The sequence below is a fragment of the Podarcis bocagei genome (genome assembly GCF_964188305.1).
Source record: "Podarcis bocagei genome assembly, chromosome: 6".
Taxonomy (NCBI): domain Eukaryota; kingdom Metazoa; phylum Chordata; class Lepidosauria; order Squamata; family Lacertidae; genus Podarcis; species Podarcis bocagei.
This window is the reverse complement of record NC_138130.1, coordinates 96316763-96341552: the sequence shown is the minus strand read 5'-3', so window position 1 is coordinate 96341552 and position 24790 is coordinate 96316763. Positions and strand designations below refer to the sequence as shown.

The 24790-nt window shown below is 46.2% G+C and overlaps 1 protein-coding gene across 2 annotated transcripts; it reads left to right on the top strand.

Annotated features, from left to right (window-relative positions):
* Positions 1 to 3545: 3545 nt before the first annotated feature.
* ANKRD42 (ankyrin repeat domain 42) lies at positions 3546 to 24790 on the top strand. Of its 2 annotated transcripts, none has more exons than XM_081197398.1 (12): positions 3546 to 3689; positions 5403 to 5569; positions 6214 to 6321; positions 8019 to 8138; positions 9344 to 9479; positions 13035 to 13235; positions 16311 to 16436; positions 17132 to 17237; positions 17865 to 18034; positions 19992 to 20118; positions 22409 to 22556; positions 24180 to 24790. In XM_081197398.1, the coding sequence occupies exons 1-12, from the start codon at positions 3665 to 3667 to the stop codon at positions 24327 to 24329; spliced, it is 1584 nt and encodes a 527-aa protein (XP_081053524.1). In that variant the 5' UTR covers positions 3546 to 3664; the 3' UTR covers positions 24330 to 24790. The 2 variants fall into 2 exon arrangements, with proteins under 2 accessions (XP_081053524.1, XP_081053525.1); XM_081197399.1 differs by having other exon boundaries at positions 3576 to 3677.

The window sequence follows — 24790 nt, the reverse complement described above, 5'->3', positions numbered from 1 at the left end:
GTTGGATTGCTTTTCTTAACCTGCATTCACATCCATATGTTTAAAATGAAAGCTTAGGAAGGATACATAACAAAATAACGTTCTTGACTTCGGACACGTGCCAAGATTTCACAGCAAAACCCAGGGTCAGCTTGGGAGCAAAAAACAGATTCAAATTTTCCTAATTTTTTTAAGTCATCAAATATACAAGTGCGTAGTACAAACCAAACCAATTTTCTTTCGATTTTACAGAGGGGAAAAAAAATTAATGTACGATTGCTCGGTTGCAACATGGTTAACATTTTTTGTTGGTTTATAACTTGGGTCTAGATAGTAAAGAATTGCCATGAGATGTTAATATTTATTTCGTGTAATAAATTAGAATGAAGCATATACCGGTGTGAATCTCTTTATTTCATGGGTTGCTTTGGGAAAGATTGTAAACGTATGCCTATAACGACACACTGAATGTGAACAGGTGTGTGCCAAATTCACTGGATGTATTTTAAACTCCACTGTTTTGAACATAGAAACGCTTCCAAGTTTCAAAACCTCAAGGCCAACAACATGATGTAAAAGCTCCTGGAAGTCAGGAACTCCTGTCTCTTTTTATTTTAATGAAACAAAAACTTGGAAGTAGCCTAGGGGACACAGGGAAGAATTTGATTGGTATATTGTTGCTGAAGGAAAGAGGGATGTACAGTTCCAGCCACATAACTTGCTTTTTACTTTGCAAGATCTTAGCTTTGAATTGTCCCAGTGACTGAAGAAATTAAATTCCCACTGCTTTATGCAAATAGTTCAGTTCTGTGTTGTCAGAGTTTAAAACCCCCAGGAATGGGCAAAGCTAGTCAGTGCTTTGTGAAAGCACCTTTGACTGCAGCTGTTTCAGATAGCCCCTAAATCAGGGGTCAGCAACCTTTTTCAGCCGTGGGCCGGTCCACCGTCCCTCAGACTATGTGGTGAGCTGGACTATATTTTTTTTGGAGGGGGGGAACGAATTCCTATGCCCCACAAATACCCCAGAGATGCATTTTAAATAAAAGCACACATGCTACTCATGTAAAAACACCAGGCAGGCCCCACAAATAACCCAGAGATGCATTTTAAATAAAAGGACACATTCTACTCATGTAAAAACACACTGATTCCTGGACTGTCCACGGGCTGGATTGAGAAGGCGATTGGGCCGCATCTGGCCCATGGGCCTTAGGTTGCCTACCTCTACACTAAATCTTGCAGTGCTCTAGACTGGTTAAATTCAATTCATGTACTGGAATAATCTAGCAGTTTAGATCTTTAAACATTTCTGGCACCACTGCATATAAAAATGGCAATGGGGTGGCCAACATGCTAACAAAGGCATGCTCTCTCCACACACAGCTGTACTGTCAACCTTCAGAGGGAAAATTTGGAAGCGAGCTAAAACACATCGCACAAGGATCGGAGGGAATCTCAACAGGGACCCACTGAAATCAGATTAAGTCTTATCTAAGATCCCCACAAGTTCTTGCTGACCCACTTCGCCAAGGATGAACGATAATGGCTTTTGTTTTTTTCTTCTCCAGCCAAGCCACAATTCTGCAATGTAAACAGCCGAATCCTGTTTCCTGAACACGCTTTGCTCAGAAGCTTCAGTTGTAAAAGCTAAAATTGGTTCCTGGTTTATTTACATATAAAAGTGTTTTCATGCTGCTATATGGTGAAAACATCAGGGTGGTATATAAAAATAAAATTACAGATAATCATTAAGGTGACTGGTTAATCAAAAACAGCTAAACTGCAAAGTCCTGTTGGCATAAAAAAGGTATTCAAGGGGCGCCTTAAAGTTAAAAAGCAAAGGATGGCAGCTGAACCTCTGCTGGAAGTGTTCCAACGGCATGGACCAGCGACACTAAATGCCTGACGTCCGGCTGAGGCGAGTAGGGCCTCTGTAAGACCACTAACAGCGCTTCTCTTAAAGTTTCTTGGACCCAAGTCACTTTATATTCTTAGCACACATGGGGAAGAAGCTGGCTCAGCAGAGCATGAGATTCTTAATCTTGGGGTGGTGAGTTCGAGTCCTACCCTGGGCAAAAGATTCCTGCACTGTAGGGGGTTGGACTAATGACCTTCCAAATCTGCAATTCTATGATGCTACAAGCAGGGTTCTGCCATTGGCCTTGGGCAACTGGCAACCATCTGTTGTTGCCCCTCTCAGGATTAAGTTTTCGCCAAGTCTATACCCTTGTGTGTTGGAGGTGACCATCACAACAATAAGGACTAGGACTAGAACCTATTTATTTTAAAAGGCTGGACTTGTTTGGGATGCCGACTACAGAGCTCAACACCCAAGAAGGTCTTAGAGGTGACTTAAGAGAAGCATTGGACTTAAGAGAAGCTCCCCAAACTGTACCAGTAGAGTTAGCCTTCTAAGTCTCCCATCAACTGACATCAAAAAGGACACAGTCCTGTGGGGTGTAGTAGTTAAAAGAGTGTTGGGCTTGGACTGGCAAGGCCTGGGTTCAAATCCCCACTCAGCCATGAACCCTAGGCAGAGCAGAAGAAGAAGAAGAAGAAGAGGAGTTTGGATTTGATATCCCGCCTTTCACTCCCCTTCAGGAGTCTCAAAGCGGCTAACAATCTCCTTTCCCTTCCTCCCCCACAACAAACACTCTGTGAGGTGAGTGGGGCTGAGAGACTTCAAAGAAGTGTGACTGGCCCAAGGTCACCCAGCAGCTGCACTCTCACAGGTTTGTTTTGAAAATCAAATGGGGGGGGGGGAGAGAAAGGTGGGGGTGTGAATAAATAAAATGGGGTGTTATTTGCAGTACTAACAGCGTTTTCAATCTCAGAGTTGGGAATGAAGTAATGAAAATAAGCAGAAAAAGACAATATGGGGGGGGGGGGAATCATATAAACAACAATTCTGTGGGAGGAGAGCAAGCAAAACTACACGTTTTGTTTTGGCCTGGGCTGAAAGGTGTCTTTGAACCGTGATAAAGCCACTTATAGAGGATAGGGGAGGAGTTGTGTGAGTGTGTGTTTATGACTCTGACAACATTTGCAAGAACAATTATCTGACCGAAACAAAGCAAAACTAATTGGCTTCGGAGGGCCCCTGAATTTTGGCACAGGTGCAAAAAAACAACAACCCACATGTGCATAGCTGTCAACTTTCAGATTTGAAAATAAGGGATCAGCAGCCTCAAAAATAAGGGATCAGCAGCCTCACTTGTCCCGGGGACAGTCTACAGGATATTTTAACAATCTGGAATAGCAGCGGGAAGTGGCACTGGAATAAGGGAATTTCCCACAAAAAAGGGAAGGTTGACAGCTATGCAGAGCTTGTACTAAGGACTGGTGGAGAAAGGTGAGCCACCTGTGATCATTTTGATTTTTCCCTGTAGGGGTTGAGGCGAGGAAATCGACTTCCTGTCCCTTGACTAGAGAAAGCTATGCTTTTGCTTTGCCTGAGGCTTAGCTGGTGCCAACTGATTCCCTTTCTCGCTCCCCACATCTTCACACACACCCACCCACCCCACAGTTCCCCTGAGCCTAGGCAGCAGGCCGAGGGAGCATCGCAGGAAGTGTACACTGTCTCCATGGCAACACTCCTGCAGCAGCAACCGCAAAGGAGCCAGAAAGAGGAGGAAGGAGGCTGAGATAACTGAGGGCTGGGGGGCTCTGCCCTGAACAAAGCACCATGCCTGATGAGGGTACCCCAGCGGGTGAGACCTGCCTTGTCTTCCTATATTTTGGGGTGTGGGTATGGGTGGGCAACAACCCCAAATATCTCCTCCTCCTCCTGTTTTCCTACTCTGTAGAGGGCTACCCCCTTTTGGTTTCCCCAAAAAATTCCATCTCCTCCTGTCAAGCTCCTCTGAGCATATTCAGAGTGCGTTTCCCCCTCTGTGGATCGATTGGTTCGCTATGTCTCTCCCCCCCGCCTTCAAAACAAACAAACCCTGCTATTAATTACTGCTTTGTTGGCTCTGTTACGGTAGGTTGTAGACAATGTTTGTCCTACTCAGAGGAGGCCCATTGAAGTTAGCCGTGTCCATTAATTTCAGTACTGAGAAGGACAAACTCTGGACCCACTCCTTGCTTTTCTTATTCTCTTTGTTAAGTGACCCTAGAACCCCTCGATGCTGAAGGGCAGTGGAGAAATTCATGAACAAAATAAAAAATAAATATGTGAGTCATTAATAATGATTTTTTAAAAAATGGACCATTGGACAAAGTGTGCCAATGGATCTCCAGAACCTGCACTTTCCAGCAGGAAACTATGTGTGCATTGAGCATGTACAGAGTGTATCCCAGTGGGGCATACACTTTCCTTTAAATTCTCTAGCATTAGAAAGAAGAAAGAAATCCAGGAAACAACAAAAACACTGTTCTCGTCTTCACTGCAATTCCGCACCACTGATATGGACTCTCTGCTGGCGGAGTCTCCCTCCTTGTAGGTTTTTAAGCAGAAGATGGATGGTCGTCTGCCATGGATGCTTTAGTTGAGATTCCTGCATTGCAGAGCGTTGGACTAGATGACCCTCAGGGTTCCAACTCTATGATGCTATGATTTTATATCCTTAGTTGTAGGTCCGACTACTGCTACTGCTACTACTACTACTACTTAAAATAATAATAATAATAATAATAATAATAATAATAATAATAATAATAATAATAATATATTTATACCCAGCCCTCCTGGCTGAGTTTCCCCAGCTCCCAATCGAGTGTTAAAAACAATACAGCATTAAATATTAAAAATTTACCTAAACAGGGCTGCCTTCAGATGTCTTTTAAAAATAAGATAGCTGCTTATTTCCTTGACATCTGCTGGGAGGGCGTTCCACAGGGTGGGCGCCACTACCGAGAAGGCCCTCTGTCTGGTTCCCTGTAACCTCGCTTCTCGCAATGAGGGAATAGCCAGAAGGCCCTCGGCGCTGGATCTCAGTGTCGATATCAATATCAGTCACCACCACCACTTCCATGAATAGAGGAGGGAGAAAGGTTGTTTTCTGCTGCTCCAGAGAAGCGGACACGGAGCAATGGATCCAAACTACAAGAAAGAAGATTCCACCTAAACATTAGGAAGAACTTCCTGACAGTAAGAGCTGTTCGAGAGTGGAATTTGCTGCCAAGGAGTGTGGTGGAGTCTCCTTCTTTGGAGGTCTTTAAGCAGAGGCTCGACAACCATATGTCAGGAGTGCTCTGATGGTGTTTCCTGCTTGGCAGGGGGTTGGACTCGATGGCCCTTGTGGTCTCTTCCAACTCTATGATTCTATGATTCTATGAATTCTGGTGATGGATTGAGTCAAAGGAAAGTTGGGCATTCGTCATGGCTTCACAACGGCCACCGCTGAATTTTGCCCCATTCTACTGTCTCCCCCCCCCAACTGTGCTACTTAGTGAGTAGGGGGTCTGTTGCTCTCCTCCAGAAGCTCCGAAGAAGAAGCCTAGGTTCAAGAGCATCCATGATGCAGTCAGAGCTGGGAACGTAGAACAACTTCAGGAGATGGTGAAATGTGGAACGAGCATTAATGAAGTGGATCCGGTCTACAATTTTACACCCTTGCATTGGGCGGCCCATTCTGGAAGCCTGGAGGTAAGAGATTGTCCCAGGTTACTGTGAAGGGAAGAAGGGATATCATTATGCAGTCTCCATTGACCCTACTAAATGTCTGAGAAAACAACAAAGAGACCTATGGCTTTGCCAGGGTAAAGACTGAGGCTGCATACACATTATGCCTTTAAGGTAAAAGGTCAAGGACCCCTGGACGGTTAAGTCCAGTCAAAGGCGACTATGGGGTTGCGGCGCTTATCTCGTTTTCAGGCCGAGGGAGCCGGCGTTTGTCCACAGACAGCTTTCTGGGTCATGTGGCCAGCATGACTAAACCGCTTCTGGCGCAACAGGACACTGTGATGGAAACCAGAGCGCATAGAAAAGCCATTTACCGCAGTGGTACCTATTTATCTTCTTGCACTGGTGTGCTTTCGAACTGCTAGGTTGGCAGGAGCTGGGACAGAGCAATGGGTGCTCACTTCATCATGGGGATTCGAATGGCCGACCTTCTGATCGGCAAGCCCAAGAGGCTCAGTGGTTTAGACAACAGCACCACCCGCTTCCCTTTAAGGCACATTCAGAGCACATTATTTCCTCAAGGAATTCTGGGCACTGTAGTTTAGCCCTTTGCAGAGTCACAATGCCCAGCATCCCTTACAATGGTTGCAAATCTGTTGTCCTTGCAGTGCTTTCAGTGGCTGCTCTGGAATGGAGCTGATAAGACGGCGTTGACAGGCCGAGGCTGGACAGCGGCTCACCTTGCTGCCATCAAAGGTCAGGATGCCTGTATGCAGGTAAGCGTCTTTGTTCACTCGTGGTCGAGGCTGGATTCAGACAACGGGGTTTATAAACCCCTTCTCATTTTACATTTGCCACTGTTGTAAGCTCTGGGATTTTGGTCTTGGGTGGGTGGATAGAGAGAAACGCATCTCCCTTTCTCAAAATATAAGGCTGTGACGATGGATAGCAGAAGATTCAAGGCAGATTAAAGAGAGGATGGCTTCACACAATTCACACATGGATGTGGTGGTGGCCACTAGATTTGATGGCTTTGTAAGTGGATTCGATTGGGAGTGGGGAATCTCAGGCCCAAATGTGCCCCCCCCCCGGACTGCCTATCTGGCCCTTGGTACTCTCCCTAGCCAATGGTTACCAGACGTCCCCGTTTCCTGGGGAAAGTCCCCGGATTTACAAATCTGTCCCTGGACAAAATCTGTCCCCGGAATGTCCCCAGATTTCATTTAATGTCCCCAGATTTATATTTTAAGTGTTGTAGATTTATTAGTAGGGAATGAATGGTGCATGATTGGTTCAGCAGCACAAGACACGTCATATGGGGACTTCTGGTGAGGCAAAATGGTGGGCGCCACGGCAGCGAGCAGCTCCTGAAACCAGCCAGAGCCAACTGTGCTACCAGGCTGGCTCCAGGCTGCTGAGACCGCTGCTGCCACCGCCACTGCCAAGGGGGAACCGGGGACGCCTGGTGCGTCAACTGGGGGAACCGCTGACACCCCCATGACCCAAATCGAGCCAGGAGCGGGAGCACCCAGCCACCCACCCAGCTGTGCTCCAGAGCTGACACAGGGGGAAGGAGGAGAGGAGGAGAAGGAAGAGAGAGAAAGAGGAAGGAGAAAAATGAGGGGAGCCCCGACCTTGCCGTGCCGCTGAGGACAAGAGGTAGGAGAGCACCGGGAGGGCAAGGACACGTGGCTGAGCCCAGGCCCGACCTGAGCCTACTCCACAGCGGCTAGCACTCCAAGAGAGCAGGTCAGGGCCCAGAGGAAGGCTGTGCGACAGAACAGAATTTGGAAAATTAATTATCAAGAAAAGAAAATAAAATATATATATACAGCTACCTATCTTGCTATCTTACGTTGTAAAATGAACAAAGTATAAGAAAATAAGAAGCCCTATGCTGGATCAGGCAGGGACGCGGGTGGCGCTGTGGGTTAAACTACAGAGCCCTAGGACTCTAGGCTCTAGGTCAGCAGTTCGAATCCCCGTAATGGCGTGAGCTCCCGTTGCTCGGTCCCTGCTCCTGCCAACCTAGCAGTTCGAAAGCACGTCAAAGTGCAAGTAGATAAATAGGTACCGCTCCAGCGGGAAGGTAAATGGCGTTTCCATGCGCTGCTCTGGTTCGCCAGAAGCGGCTTAGTCATGCTGGCCACATGACCCGGAAGCTGGACACCGGCTCCCTCGGCCAATAAAGTGAGGTGAGCGCTGCAACCCCAGAGTCGGCCACGACTGGACCTAATGGTCAGGGGTCCCTTTACCTTTACTTTATGCTGGATCAGGCCAATGGCCCATCTAGTCCAGCAACTCGTTCTCAGAGTGGCCAATAGGATGCTTATGGGAAGCCCACAAGAGGGGTATTCTTTGGTTACTACTGTATAACATCAAAGTGTCTCTACTAAATGCTATAATTTAGGTTAAGGAATTTGTGTTTCAGGATCAAATTTGAGACTAGGAACTTTGCTTTGTGTATTCGCAGTCCCTTCTTCTTCATGGAGTAGATCTTGGAACTCAAGATGACCGAGGCTGCACTCCCGCCCATCTGGCAGCGACCCATGGGCAGTCATACACTTTGCAAACGATTCTGCGGAGCGGAGTAGTAAGAAAAACGCTCGTCTTGCCCTTCCCCCGCTCCTCTCCTGAGGATTGGCATGCTTCTATTTCCATTGACTCATTTATGCCTTTCTAGCATGCCCTTCCTCTAAATGGATCTCAAAGCACCCGAAAAGGTCAATCCTTTCCCCCAAGTTATCTTCAAAACAACCCTGTGAGGTAGATTAGGCTGAGAGATCATGACTGGCCAAAGGCCACTCGTTGGTCTTCATGGCAGAGGGCCAAAGTCAATATGATGCTAAACATGCCACGTCAAATGCCATGGTTGTTTTAAACATTTTAATAGCCACCAAACGGGAGACCTGATTGTCACTCAAGGAGAGGAAAGAGTTAAGTGTTCTGCCTGCTACTGTGGCCCCAATGAAAATAATCTCGTCTTGGGGCTAAAAGGTGCTTCTGGAAATTTTTGCTGGGACCTTGGAAGGTGGAGGTGAAGAGGAGGAAAGGGTTAAGCCTGCTTTACCTAACTTGCAGTCCTGGTGAAAATCCTGCCCCTCCTTTGTGATTAATAATAACATACCCTCCAACATCTAAACGGCCAAATTCAGGACACAGTCTTCCAAGAAGCCATCTTCCCATTTTTTTCTTGCAAGAGAACGGCGGCCATTTTGGATGCCGTGATCTCACACAATTTCACGCTGTGGTTTCCCCTTGGGAAAAAGTGCTTTTTCAAGCACAGCGTCCAAAAATGTGCATTTTGGGGTGCCACTTAAGATTGCTGCCTTGTAGAAAGCGCTTTTTTGGGTGTGTGTGGGGGGGGCATCGCAGTATGAAATTGGGACGTCTTGCTTTGGGACTTCCTGAAGGCATTTGGTTGGCCAATATGGGAAGAGGGCTAGTGGCCTGTATAGTAATTTTAGGCACATCTAGCAAGCCTTTTTTTAGGGGGGTTTTGTCTGATCTAGCAGGACTCTTTTATGGTCTCATGCTCTGACCTCATGGGGGAATGGGTTGTAACAAGCTCCACTCTGCTACAATATTATGGGAAACTCAATGGTTTGGGGTCTGCAGTGGCCTGACCCCCATTTTGGGGGCAGGCCTTCCTCCGGAGGCTTAGATGTCAGGCTGAAATTTCCCATTTCTGGGAATGGTGGCATCTTCCATGCCCAGTTCTTTGAGGTCTAGCAACATCCACTTCCCCAACTTAAAATCTGGAGATTTAACAAATCTGCTTTTCCTCTTTGAAACCAGGACGCCAACATTTCTGACAAGTACGATTGGAAGCCAATTCACAAGGCTGCTTTTCACGGCCGGCTGGGCTGCGTCCAACTTCTTCTTAGATGGGGAGCTACTTTAGATGATGTGGACAACAATGGAAATCTTCCAGGTACAGAAAGGGGGGGGGGGAGAGATGATCATTGTAATGGACTGGGGAATAATGATAAGAGGGGAATCTCTTTGTTACAGAGAGACAGATAGCGAGAATAACCTGGGTCAGTAATGGTGGAAAGTGCAATGTTTCTATGTGTACTTTTTACAAAATTTGAGTCATATCCAATGCTGCCCCTCCACTTGTGCAGCAGAATTCCACTTGGGTAATAATCTTTCTCCTTCTCTTCTCAACAACCCACAACAATTCGTTTTCTTGTTGTTTGTATCCATTGGTCTCAAGAGACAATGGAGTGCACTTCCGGGGGTGAAGTCAAACTGCTGCATTAGCAGTACTGAAGTGATCTCCCCGGGGCAACAAGCCTGGCCAGTGTGGATGGAGGTCCTGGGCTGCCCAGATGACAAGAATCCCATTTCAGCCTTGTTGATGTGGTCCAAAGGAAAGCAGATCCAGATATTTGGCATCAGCTGGGATGCAGGAGTTGCTGGAAGGAGGCATACAAGGCTAAAAATTGGCTGCTGTTTCTTTAATGCTTAAAAAAGCTGGGTCAGCATGAGTCAGCAGCCTGCACCGGGTTGTATATACAGAGTGAGAAATGTTAGTTTGGTTTTGGGGTTGGTTGGTTGTTTAGTGAAAGCTGGTAGTGTTGATGTGTGTGCAGTTGGTCAGTCACTTTTGCAGAAAGACTTTTAAGAATAAAAGCAGAAAGTACTCTGCAAGGATACTTTTCTCGTGGACTCTTTTATGCTGACAAGGGTCCGAGGACCAGGCTGAGGCAACAAAGGGAGGTCAGAACCATAGAATAGAATCATAGAATCATAGAGTTGGAAGAGACCACAAGGGCCATCGAGTCCAACCCCCTGCCAAGCAGGAAACACCATCAGAGCACTCCTGACATATGGTTGTCAAGCCTCTGCTTAAAGACCTCCAAAGTAGGAGACTCCACCACACTCCTTGGCAGCAAATTCCACTGTCGAACAGCTCTTACTGTCAGGAAGTTCTTCCTAATGTTTAGGTGGAATCTTCTTTCTTGTAGTTTGGATCCATTGCTCCGTGTCCGCTTCTCTGGAGCAGCAGAAAACAACCTTTCTCCCTCCTCTATGTGACATCCTTTTATATATTTGAACATGGCTATCATATCACCCCTTAACCTCCTCTTCTCCAGGCTAAACATGCCCAGCTCCCTTAGCCGTTCCTCATAAGGCATCGTTTGCAGGCCTTTGACCATTTTGGGTGCCCTCCTCTGGACACGTTCCAGTTTGTCAGTGTCCTTCTTGAATTGTGGTGCCCAGAACTGGACACAGTACTCCAGGTGAGGTCTGACCAGAGCAGAATACAGTGGCACTATTACTTCCCTTGATCTAGATGCTATACTCCTATTGATGCAGCCCAGAATTGCATTGGCTTTTTTAACTGCCGCGTCACACTGTTGGCTCATGTCAAGTTTGTGGTCAACCAAGACTCCTTGATCCTTTTCACATGTACTGCTCTCAAGCCAGGTGTCACCCATCTTGTATTTGTGCCTCTCATTTTTTTTGCCCAAGTGCAATACTTTACATTTCTCACTGTTAAAATTCATCTTGTTTGTTTTTGCCCAGTTCTCTAATCTGTCAAGGTCGTTTTGAAGTGTGATCCTGTCCTCTGGGGTGTTAGCCACCCCTCCCAGTTTGGTGTCATCTGCAAATTTGATCAGGATGCCCTTGAGTCCATCATCCAAGTCGTTGATAAAGATGTTGAATAAGACCGGGCCCAAGACAGAACCCTGTGGCACCCCACTAGTCACTCTTCTCCAGGATGAAGAGGAACCATTGACTTTGGCTTCGGTCAGTCAGCCAGTTACAAATCCACTGAGTGGTAGCATAGTCAAGACCGCATTTTACCAGCTTCTTTACAAGAATATCATGGGGCACCTTGTCAAATGCCTTGCTGAAATCAAGGTAGGCTACATCCACTGCGTTCCCTTCATCTACCAGGCTTGTAATTCTGTCAAAAACCGAGATCAGGTTAGTCTGACATGACTTATTTTTCAGAAATCCATGCTGACTATTGGTGATCACAGCATTCCTTTCTAGGTGCTCACAGACTGTTTGCTTAATGATCTGCTCCAGAATCTTCCCTGGTATTGATGTCAGACTGACTGGGCGGTAATTATTTGGGTCCTCTCTTTCCCCCTTTTTGAAAATAGGGACAACATTTGCCCTCCTCCAGTCTGCCGGGACTTCGCCTGTTCTCCAGGAATTCTCAAAGATGACTGCCAGTGGTTCTGAGATCACATCTGCCAGTTCTTTTAATACTCTTGGATGCAGTTCATCTGGCCCTGGAGACTTGAATACATCTAAACTAGCCAAGTATTCTTGTACTATCTCCTTAGTTATTCTGGGCTGTGTTTCCTTTGCTGAATCATTTGCTCCAAATTCTTCAGGTCGGGCATTGTTTTCTTTATCAGAGAAGACTGAGGCAAAGAAGGCATTGAGGAGTTCAGCCCTTTCTGTGTCCCCTGTTTGCATTTCACCATCTTCTCCTCTGAGTGACCCCACTGTTTCTTTGTTCTTCCTTTTGCTACGAACATACCCTTTTTTTTTTTGCTTTTAACCTCTCTTTGAAACCTTTTTTTGCTTTTTACAAGCACTGACACTAACCAACCATCTTAGGGACTTGGCTCCGGATTTGTGCAGGGTTTGATCCTTAGCCTTTTCTTTTCCTGAAGATACCCCACCCCACAAGGCAGCAGAGGTTTAGGATCAGTTTTCCTTCTCCTAGATGGACTTCCTTCCCAGGTTGATGAGCTTCACCTGCCCCTCATTTCTGCTTGTGCAGAAACTGGCTTCATAACCGTTGAACCTACTATTGGTCTTGTAAACTCAACCCACCAGAGTCTATCTTTGCATGCAGGGGAATCCCCTAACTCCCCGAGTGTTTGAAACCCATTGGCTACCCTCACCTGGTTTAGCCGGCCAGTCAGAGCCATTTCCTGGGGTGTGGTTATTGTCGCATGCTGATAGCATCTAGGGGCCACAGGTGAGATCTGAGTGCAGGGTGGGGATCAAAGGTGGACAAACTACCCCAGAAGGAGCATGATGTGTCCCCCCCACCAGGGTACTATCCTTCCCCTAACACCCCATACACCCCATTCAATTTATAGGTGGATGTTATTGCTGCCACTGGGAAAAATCCCATAAATTGTATCCAGGTGCTGGAGAAGATGTTTTCTGTTTGAATATTGTTAGTTTGCTGGTGTGTGGGACAAACTACACATAAGGTTAAATGCATTTTTGCATCTAATCTGCAGAACTCTGCACCAATATGTTCCTCACTCTACTTTCCATCGTGTAACAGTGCTAATTGTAGTTTTAACTGCCACAGAGGTGGGGTTTTTTTATTTATGTTGAAAGAGAACGTTTAACGTTGCTATTTAGTTGACTGCATTTTAAAAAAAATCTGCGGGTTTTTAACTTGTAAAGCACCTTGAGAAGCCTCGCTGCTTAGAAAAGCAGTACAAAAGAAGTATTTTTGTGTAAGGTATATTAACAGTCAAAACAATCTTCCTAATAGTTCACCTGGCGGCAATGGAGGGTCACTTGCATTGCTTCAAGTTCCTGGTGAGCAAGATGCCCACACTCCTCCATGCCTTGAAAGCCAGAAATGACCATGGGGACACCCCAGGAGACCTGGCAGAGAGGTTCTACAAGGACAGCGTGGTCAACTACATTGACGATCTGGAGAAACAGAAAGGCGAATTGCAAAAGGGGGACTGTGAGTACCTGGTTGCGAGGGATGGGCCATAGCTCAGTGGTGGAGCATTTGCCTTGTATGCACAAGGTCCCAGGTTCAATCCCTGACAGCCAACACACACACATACTTTATATAATCATTATATGTAAGGTCATAAGACAGCACAGCAGAGGTTATATTTTCTGAGAATCCTCCGGCAGAGATAGCGCAGGAAATGATCTCTTTCAGCTTCTGCCTTCTGGAAGAAGGTATAGGGTTATAAAGGCCAGGACTAGCCGCCTGAGAAACAGTTTCTACGCAAATGCAATTCTGGGTCTAAACGCAGCATAAGGGGTTTCTATAGTATAGTGCATTTTAAAATGGAGTTTCAGAGTTTTTAGGGGTTTTTGAATGTTTTATGTAGTTTTTATGAAGTTTTATGTAGTTTTATGTAGTCTTGTAGTAGTTTTATGTAGTTTTTCAATTTCATTGTTCTGCATGGGACAATGACAATAAAGATATATCATACATCGTATAATAGCGACAGTAAAAACCTGTCACTGAAATTACTAACCACAGAAGGCCTCCCTAGAAGAAAGGTCTTACACCATGATGGAAGATCATCAAGGAAAGGGCAAGGGCCAGAATTCCAGAATCTGGTAATGGACACTGAAAAGTCTCTCGTTCTGGTCCCAGTCCACCATGAGGTTTTTAAAATTACAGTGGTACCTTGGGTTAAGAACTTAATTCGTTCTGGAGGTCTGTTCTTAACCTGAAACTGTTCTTAACCTGAGGTACCACTTTAGCTAATGGGGCCTTCCGCTGCCGCCGTGCGATTTCTGTTCTTAACCTGAAGCAAAGTTCTTAACCTGAGGTACTATTTCTGGGTTAGTGGAGTCTGTAACCTGAAGCATCTGTAACCTGAGGTACCACTGTATTATTTTCAGGCCTATTTTATTGATACAGTCGTACCTTGGATCCCAAACACCTTGCAACTCGAATGTTTTGGCGCCCGAACGCCACAAACCCAGAAGTGGGTGTTCTGGTTTGCAAACGTTCTTTGGAACCCGAACGTCCGGCAAGGCTTCCGCGGCTTCCGATTGTGTGCAGGAAGCTTCTGCAGCCAACCAGAAGCCACGCCTTGGTTATTAAACATTTTTGGAAGTCGAACGGACTTCCAGAAGGGATTCCGTTTGACAACCAAGGTACAACTGTACTTATCAATACAATACCCAATACAAAGTATTTTTTAAAAATACTACACTAAAATAAAACAAATACTTTAAAAATCTAATTTAAAAAGGAGCAGGAACAAAGAGAGAGCAAAAAGAAAAAGGAAAATAAAGGGTTGAAAGAGAAAGAAAAGAAAAGAAAAGAAAAGAAAAGAAAAAAGGGGGAAAGGATAAAAAGGCTTCCGGTTCTCTGTCTGTCAGCTAAAAATAGTGTCCACACATTAACTATACTATTTTCTATAAGCCAATCTTTTTTCAGTCTCACAAGTTCATCTTCTCTTTCACGTAAAAGGTCCATTTGAAGTTTCTAATCCTTAATAAATATCAACAATGATTTTTTTCTCTTAAACACGTTAACTTGGCCCTCTCCGCTAATAATTTTTATCAACCATTCCTTCCATGCATTTGGAAGAGAAAAGAGGGTTAGCTGAAAGCCCTGAGAAGGGATCCTTGAGACTGTTGGCTCTTGTTATGAATCATCTTCCTCAGTTGGTCTTAAGAAGCAGAAGTGCCCTTAGTGCAGCCCAGGGCTGGTTCACGACATTTTGCCACCTGAGGCAAATCAGAAAATTGTGGTTTGTTAACGGTGCTTCAACAAGAGGGGGCAGGAAAGAGGGTTACTGAGCTTGAATACTAGGCTCGGAATTTGTCTTGAAAGGAATTTAAAGGAGAAGCATGTTTCTAGTCTTTATGCAAAGATGCACTTGGAAGTGGGTGAGTGATGCTCTTGAAGACACAAGCTGGGTTGCTTATCCATTGACCAGGAGGACAAGCCTTCAACGTCCTTCAGTGACTCCTGGTGATTAGCAAATTGAGAATAAATTGAAGGGGAAACTGTTGATTACGCTCTGCAAAATAAGAGGAAGTATGCAACAAGGTTTCATGCTGGGATGTGACAATACAGTCTCCTCTGATAATGTGGGCCAAAGAAAGCCTTCAAACAGGACCTGAGTTCAACAGGAACTCTCCCCACTTTTTGATTTCTGGCAAGTGGGATTCAAAGGCACACTACTTCCAACAATGGAGGTAGAATATAGGATTTGTGACTAGCAGCCATTGATTCAGATGTTATTCTTCATGGAACTTTGAAGTGTCAGGCATAGCTCTAATGGCTTTAGCCCAAACGTAGCAGAGTTTTCCTGCACAGCGAAGAAGCTAGTCGAGGTGGAAATGACTAGTCAGCTAGACTCAGAATAACTATTTACAGGATTTATTAAAAGGAAAAAATAAAACCAGCAGAGTTTCTGCATACAAAACAAAGCAAAATAAATCCTTTCTTTCTCTCTCTCTCTCATAACCATACACAGCACTTCTACTCCTACTCCTAACACACCTAACACCAAACTGTGCTAGCATTTCTAGATAACAGAGTTGAGTGCTGGTCGTTAACCAATCAGAGTAAGTAGTTTCTAGGTCAAGCAGACCTTGGCTTTCTGCCAAGAGTAAATTGACACTGCCTTGAGTTAATTGTGTGAAGCCAGAATCTGTAAGTTCCCATGAGAATCAATTAACAGAAACTGAACAATTCTAAGCCATATTCACCTTGGAGGCATGACTAAATCACACCCTCCCAGTGAAAACTGATCAACTTGCTTAAGTTGCACAGATCAGAGAATCCAGCCTTTCATGGATTGCCCGGGCTCCATCACTCTCGGTCGAAATGTTTGGCTTTCTAGAACTCCCTTTTCCAACCTAGTAAAGGTAAAGGGACCCCTGACCATTAGGTCCAGTCGTGGCCGACTGGGGTTGCGGTGTTCATCTTGCTTTATTGGTTGAGGGAGCTTCTGGGTACAGCTTCTGGGTCATGTAGCCAGCATGACTAGTGGAGCTCTTAAACTGCTATTCGGAGGGCTACTACAGCCCCTTCTGTTGTCTCTCTGCATAGATTTAGCATTTCCAGGCCACGATGCTGCTTTCAGAGGGGACGTGGACACATTAAGAACATTGCTGGAAAACCGTATCATCACTGTTAATGAGAGGGACGATCAGGGATCCACACTCTTGCACAAAGGTTAGTGAGCACCGTGTTTTCATATTGCTGTTCTCTTCCTACCGAAATCATTCACTCCTGTTTTCAAAGCGGCTGCATTTCTGCCCTTCTTGCGTTTAATTTCCCTCTGTTCCCACTCGCTCGCATCCTTCCATGTGTATTAAATTCTTGCCAGTATAGGAGAATGCTTCAGGCATCTGGTGACAGGGGCTTGTGGTCTACAAAAAGCTTAAAGGTAAAGGGGACCCCTGACCATTAGGTCCAGTCATGGTTGACTCTGGGGTTGCGGTGCTCATCTTGCTTTATTGGCCGAAGGAGCCGGCGTAGCTTCCGGGTCATGTGGCCAGCATGACTAAGCCGCTTCAGGCGAACCAGAGCAGCGCACGGAAACGCCGTTTACCTTCCCACCGGAGCGGTACCTATTTATCTACTTGCACTTTGATGTGCTTTCAAACTGCTAGGTTGGCAGGAGCAGGGACTGAGCAACGGGAGCTCACCCCGTCGTGGGGATTTGAACCGCCGACCTTCTGATCGGCAAGCCCTAGGCTCTGTGGTTTAGCCCACAGCGCCACCCGCGTCCCTAAAAAGCTTACGATGTAGTAAATTCAAAGTGCCACAACATTCTTTGTCGCTTTGCTGCCACGCAGACCAACATGGCTGCACCCAATGGAAATGGCCGCTGTTAACATTTTATTTCCTTCTCTTTCACCCTGTAGCTGCTGGACAAGGCCATTTGCATGTCCTGGAGTGGCTGATCAACAGGGAAGCAGACTGCAACATTCCCAACGACGCTGGAGAGACACCAAAAGACGTTGCCAAGAGGTGTCCGTTTATAACACTTGGCTGGGGATTCTCTTGGGATTTGTCCTGGCTAATCTGGACTAAATCTCACTGGGCTTCAGTTTGGGCCAAATCGCCAGGGTTGATTTAACTCTGCCACATTGAAGATCCAGTTTGCAAAGATCTGCTGGGAGACATGTTGTGGGGGAGCGTGTATACCTTTGGTCCTCACCCTCCACTCAGCTCTCACTTGTGGCTCCTAGAAGCTGTCAGCACGCGACATGCCTGGCATCTTGAGCTAAGGCTGGGAAAGTTATGTGAGTCACTGCCAGCCAGCGTAGGCTGTGCTGTGCAGCCAGAAGAACCAAGGGTCTAAACCCTTTATGATCCTCCAATCAATTAACTGCGCGACTCTGGTGGGAGGATGTTCTCCAAGTGGTGAACTCTCCTTTGTTGGAGGTTTTTGAACAGAGTTTGGGTGGCCACCTGTGATTCCTGCATTGCAGGGAGCTGGACCACATGACCCCTGGGGTAATCACTGCAGTTCTGTGATTCTAAGTGGGAGCTGCCACTAAACTGGAGGCAGCACAAATTGCCATCGGTGGCGGAAACCCCGGTTGCCGTCTCACGTTCCCCAATGACCTCCTAACGTGAATCTGATCCGCGTAGGTTTGCCCAGCTGGCCACTGTGGAGTATCTAAGGCAAAAGATGGGGAACGACTCTGATGAGGAGATTGACGTCGACGACCCACGATTCTTTGAAAGTCATGGCGTGGAAGGGAGCACCGACAGCAAGAGCGACGTGTATAGCAAGAAACAGGACCGAGCTGATAGTCGTGGTGAGTTGTGGGCCCTCCTCTCTCTGTTTAGGGGGAGGAAAGGGCTAAGGGCAGAAGGGTAGGAAGTCCAGCAGGTGGACACCTGCCCAGCATCAGCTGGCAGGTGGGCAGCCATGTTTGATGGGCCTGTAGCCCGGATTGTGGGCCTTCTCCTCTCCAGCCTCTGCTTTTGCCTCTGCTTCTGGGCTGCTCTCTGCCACAGCCTCTTCCTGCTCACTAAACACTGTTGCCTCTTTAGCTTCTGACACCTTCTCCTCCCAGTCTGCTCCCTCTGATCACTCATCGTCATCCCACCTCCCCTGGCTTCTTCCCCTGGGGGTTCCCCAGCTGGTGCCTGCCACCACTCCTCTGTGTCCAGCCAGTTCATGACAGCTGCACACAGATGGAAGTTCTGGAGCCCCCCGCCCAAACGGTGTAGGAAGAGCCTTGCTGGATCCAAATAGCCACTACAGCCAACGGCCACTGATAGACCCCTTCTCCCTGCATTGCCTAATAACCCTTCTCTTTCAGAGGTGGTTTTCCTAGTGGATAGGCATTGGGGACGATGCCTCCTGGTTTGGGCCAGATACCTAGAGAGAACTCGCTAGAACTTGGGGCCACCCAATGAAGCTCAGTGTTGGAAGGTTCAGGACAGACAAAATAATTTCTTCACACAGCACATTGTTAAGCCGTGGGATTTGCTCCCACCAGAAGCAGTGATGGCTGGCAACTTGGATGGCTTTAAAAAGAGGATGAAGGCTAGCAATGGATGCTAGACACAGTGGCTAAGTCCTCCCTCTGCTGTTTTTTTTTAAAAATTCATTTTTATTGGTTTTTTACATATCATTTCCAACAATCATTTAACATAACTTATCTTATACAGTATTTTGGACTTCCGTCAACAACCTCTGATGATTTTCCGTTCTTTATCACTTATTCTGCATTTCTTAATTTCCCTATCCCTCCCCCCACATTCAGATTCATTTGTTTGTATCTGTTTGTCATTTGGATCGTCACAAAGCAATATTATAATGAAGGATACTACACATCTAAATAATAACAGTGATGCAACTTAGTAAAAATTAATGACCCTGATAAAACTATATACAAGATAAACAAATGTACAAATCTGAATTTTCCTGGTAAATCCTAATATAATCTCAAATTACTCCAAATTATGTGTGAACCTTGGGGTAATAGGGGTGCACCTCTCGGCTCCATCTGATTGGTAGCTCCCCCTCGGGCAGAAACCCACACACGTGTGCTCACAATTTCCTGCTAGTGCAAATGCAGAAAATATTCAAATGTTCTACTGTTATAACTGCTATGATTACTGCTGCATAATATTTTTTGTTGCCAAGAGAGTGTGCTTAATTTCTCTATTACTCTTCATTACCATTAACTAGCAATTCTTTTCGTAGTCTTTCTTGCAATATTTCCAATAGTCCTCCTTACAGAACTTCTTGCAGTCCTACTAGCGTAATCTGTTCATTACAATTGCTTTTCAAATAGTTCATATATTTGCTCCAGTCTTCTAAGAATCTCTGGTCCCGCAGGTTTCGAATCCTTCCTGTTAATTTATCTAATTCTGCATAGTCCATTAAATTCATTCACCGTTCTTCTTTTGTCAGTAATTCTTCTTGCTTCCGTTTTTGTGCCAATAATATTCTTGCTGCCGCCATTGCATATAAAAACAACTTGCAATCCTGTCTATTAATATCATCTCCTACAATGCCAAGTAAAAATGCTTCTGGTTTCTTAACAAATGTGTATTTCAACATCTTTTTAGTTCTCCCTCTGATGTTGGAGGCAGAAGGCCTCCGAATATCAGCTGTGGAGAAGGGTGAAGGGAGAGCGCTGTTGCACCCAGGTGTTGCTTGAAGTTTCCCCTCAGACATGCTGTGAGAACAGAGTGCTAGGCAAGATGGGGTTTTGCCTGGTCTAGCAGGCTCCACTGATGTTCTGTGGTCTCTTGCAGAAAGAGCCTATCAGAAAATGGAAGAGCTGAAGAATCTCCTGGAAATCGCCACCAGCGACTACAAGCAGCTGGGAGGGATCACCCCTGAGGAGAGGCAGATCAAGATTAAAGAGAGGCAGCTTCTCAGGTAAGAGATTTGCAACACGGCCTCTGGTTTTCGTGAAACTCTCGGGGTGCCGAGGGAAGGTGGTGCTGTATCAATTCCCCTGCCCCATAAAATTTTATGCACTTCTTGATTGTTTTAAAAAGAAGACACCTGAACACCATTTACAAAAATATAAGACAATAAAATCAAGGGGAGAAAATTGCAGCTGTACAGTGGTACCTCCGGTTAAGAACTTAATTCGTTCTGGAGGTTCGTTCTTAACCTGAAACTGTTCTTAACCTGAAGCACCACTTTAGCTAATTCAGTCTCCCACTGCTGCTGCGCCGCTGCTGGCCAATTCCTGTTCTCACCCTGAAGCAACGTTCTTAACCCAAGGTACTATTTCTGTGTTAGCGGAGTCTGTAACCTGAAGTGTCTGTAACCTGAAGCGTCTGTAACCCAAGGTACCACTGTATTTTAAAACATGCAAAAGTCAAAATACTAAAGCTGGTTAAAATCAACTCAACTTTCTAAGAATCTGGGATGTCTAAACAAGAATGTTTTTAGCAGGCACCAAAATAGTACAGCGAAGGCGCCTGCTTGATCTCAATAGCAGGGAGTTCCAAAGTTAAGGCGCTGCTGCACAAAACGATGAAGGTCTTGCAAAAGCAAAGAGGGTATTAAGCGCTAAAGTTGGCACATGTATCAATGGCTCGTGTGGCTTCACCACCATCTATTTATATGCCACTTTCCCACAAAATGGTGCCCAAAGTGCCCCTCGACATTCATAAGGAATGAAAATATATAACTCAAAAACAAATGAGAAACAATAACCAGTATGTTGGCATCTCTGGGCATAAATGTGTGTGTTGGAGGAACGGGACTTTGGAGAGATGGCAGTGCCAAGGGGCTCCGTTTAGCAGATTGCAGGTATTTGTCTGACCTGTCCTTTGTCAATAGAAATTTGAAGATCTTGCTTAAAACTTGGTTGCTTTGCTGCCCTCTGCCGGCTATTGTGCGTGGGAGACCAGCCACACACAACACTTGCTTGATAAGCTGCCAAGGCTTTGTTGGACGACCAAAAGTGGGTTTAATTTGGTTCGTGTGGCCAAAGGTCTTTGCCACATAGATTGCTGTGTGTCTTCTGCAGTCAGGACAGTGGCTTATAGGTGTCATTTGGGGTTTTTTTGATACCATGCCAGGGGTCACCAATTTTTTTAGTTCCCAGGGCATGTTTGGATTCACGAGTGTGTGCGTAGGTGCCACCTACTCTGGTCCTTTTTCACTGGCCTGCTTTGGATCAGAATCCTACCCCAAGCATCAGAAAGAGTGCGTATGTACGCATGCATTGTGCACCAGTGGTGGCTGGTGCCCATTGGAACTGGCAAGGCAGAAGGCGGGGAACCCAAACTGCAGATGGAGTCAGTGCCAATGACAGGTTGAGCCAACCAATTCTGGTTTTGTCCCCATCCTTCTCTTCCTTGCTTTGTTCTACATGGATAGGCAGTGCTACCCTACGGACTGGTTGTAAGCCACACAGAGGCAGATGGGGGCAGACTGGTGGGGCAGCGCCCTGTTTGCCCTAATAGATCAACCTCCAACAATGTGCACAAACAAACACACTCCCATCCTCCAATGGAGCTGGGGAAAAGTAGGATCCAGTGGGATCAATCTGAGCCTTGAAAAGGCCATAGAGCTGAAAGAGGAAGTGGGAAAGAGCGCCACTCTTCTGACTTCCTCCTCCAGCTCTATGTACTTTTCAAGAAAGAGAAAAGACAACCACCTGCATCAACTCATGACCAAGGGGAAAATGAGAGACAGAGGTGGAGCTAAGAGACTTCAGAGCACCAGGGAAGACTTCAAGGGCACCATTGTGCCCATGAGCACAACCTTGGCAGCCCCTGTGCTCCTCAGTGGGTGGAGTGGAAGCAGTATTCATTAGGGTTTCTTAAAATTACATTTATATACCACCTTTTTCTGGTGTACATGGTTTTTCTCTTCCTCCCCATTGCACCTTCACAAGCGTGTGACGTAGGTTAGGCTAAGAGATGGTGATCGGTTCAAGGTCACCCAGTGAGCTTCCTGGCTGAGTGGGGATTCAAACCCTGCTCTCCAGTCTTCTCAGCGCCGTCTTGGTTTTCTGCAGGTAAAAGTGGGAGACGGTGGAACTGACTCCCTCGGAAGTTGGTGGGTTTCTCCTTCCTTGGAGGTTTTAAGGCAGAGTTTGAGTAGCCACCTGCCATGGATTCTTTAGTTGAGATTCCTGCATTGCTAGGGGTTGGATTATGATGACCCCCGGGCCCCTTCCAACGCTACAATCCTATGATTCCAGGACCATTGGTGATCTGCAGGAGCAGCTGGAGTACGAGCGGCTACGACGGGAGAAGCTGGAGGCAGAGCTGGATCAGTGCCGGGAAGAGATCGGGAAACTCACAGAGCAGCAGGAGAAACCCCAGATCCCCACACCCGCTATCACAGCAGTGAGTCTCCTTGTGTTGCTCACAATTTCTTCGGATAATGCAAAGCAAGGCCAACAGAAGCAGACGATGTGTCCCCCAACAGTGGACTTTTGACAGCTAACACCTGTCCTGGACCGAACGTCCGACGTGGTTTCTGCATGAGTGCAGGAAGCTCCTGCAGCCAATCGGAAGCTGCGCCTTGGTTATCCAATGTTTTTGTAAGTCGAACGGACTTCCGGAACGGATTACGTTTGAGAACCAAGGTACAACTCTACAGTGGTACCTCCATTTTTGAATACAATCCCTTCTGGAAGACCGGTTGACTTCTGAAATGTTTGGAAACCGAAAACTCAAAATGGAAAACTCAAACAGGAGGCCGCCTAGGAAGTTAGACTTCCGAGACATGTTCAAAAACCGAAGCATTTACTTCCGGGTTTTCAGCGTTCGAAAAGCAATGAGATGGAGATGTCTGAAAACCGAGGTACCACTGTATTTATCCTGGGTGAAAGAAGGGTGAGGAACCTGTGGGTCACATTAATATGTGGTTGGTCTTCACACCTTATAATAATAATAATAATTTAATAATAATAATTTATTATTTATACCCTGCCCATCTGGCTGAGTTTCCCCAGCCACTCTGGGCGGCTCCCAATCAAGTGTTAAAAACAGTACAGCGTTAAATATTAAAAACTTCCCTAAACAGGGCTGCCTTCAGATGTCTTTTAAAGATAGGATAGCTGCTTATTTCCTTCACATCTGAAGGGAGGGTGTTCTACAGGGTGGGCACCACTACTGAGAAGGCCCTCTGTCTGGTTCCCTGCAACCTCACTTCTCGCAATGAGAGAACCGCCAGAAGGCCCTCGGTGCTGGATCTCAGTGGATCTTATCAACCACAGCCAGGGATGGTAGGAGTTGTAACTCTCTGGGTGTAGCCAGACTACAGATTCCCCATCCCTGCTAGGACTTTCACAGTAGCTGATGGCATACGGCAGTGGTGCTGTCTTTCTGTGTGCAGGGACCCTTTAATCTGTTCCACCATGCCCAGCCCCTTGCAGATTACTTCCTGATCCACAGCCTGAAGCTGCAAAGGTCAAGAAGTGCTTCCACAAACAAACACACCAAACCGGCACACCAAAGAAATATTAGAAAAGCAAGTGGCTATTGCTCCTCTGGAAGCTACATACATAAAGGAGGCTTCAATTGCACTATTGTTTACATCCCTAGTTCAATACCCAACCTTGGCCTGTTTTGCCCATGAAAATAAGCCATAGGTAATAAACCATAGAATGGCTTGAATTTTTTGCTGCTCCTCACTTGTGGTTCTGGAGCTTTTGGGTGGTGCCTGGTCCTTAACCATAGTTAAGGAGGAAGTGCAAGTTACCAGGTAACGCTAAGCTATAGTTAATGTTAACAAAGGCTTATATGCCAACCTTGGTCAATGAACGACCTTTACCCATAAACTGAGCTGCTGGGCCAGGCTCACCCGTAGTGCAAAGCCATGCTTTAGTAAGCCATGGTTTAGTATTATGTGCAAGGAAGGCAAACTGGTGTGCTTTCCTGATGTTTAAGACCTTCCGTTCTCCCCTCTTCATTTAGCATGGCAGTGGGAACAGTGGGTTAACACTTTCAACGTTGCTTCTGCAGGCGGATGGTGATCTGAGCAAAGCGCCCTCCGACTGTGATAAATCAACCTCCGACACCAGTACAGCAGCCCCTGAAGTCGCAAAGGAAAAAAAGAAATTGAAGAAAAAGCCCTTCTGCAGCTCCAGCGGAGTGTTTGTGAGACTGTACTAACAGGAGAGCAAAGGGTCTTCCAGGCCTCTTGCTGGAAAGAGAAGGGAAAGAGTTTGGCTGGAAAATGCAGGTGCTGCCAGAATGAAAGCGCCCCAGTTAGCAGTGCTCCGTCTAGGCTCTCAGCTACCCAAAGCAAATGCACTTCCTTCCCTGAATTAAAAAAAATATCTTCTCCATCAATTCATCTGGTACAAATGTCAGTTTTCATATGAGCTTAGAGCAGGGATGAAGACCTCCCATGCCCCTCCACAAGTTTTGGACTCCATCTGCCCTCCCCAAACAACATCCCAGTCAGGGTGATGGGAGTTGTAGTCCAACAATATCTGGAGGGGCACAGGTCTCCCCAGCCACTACCCTAGAGGCATGTGGTAGCAGGCAGGTTGCCATTACAGGAGAAGACCCCACTGAGATGTATTGCTAATTAAGAGACATTAGCACTTCATTAAACTCTCTCTCTCTCT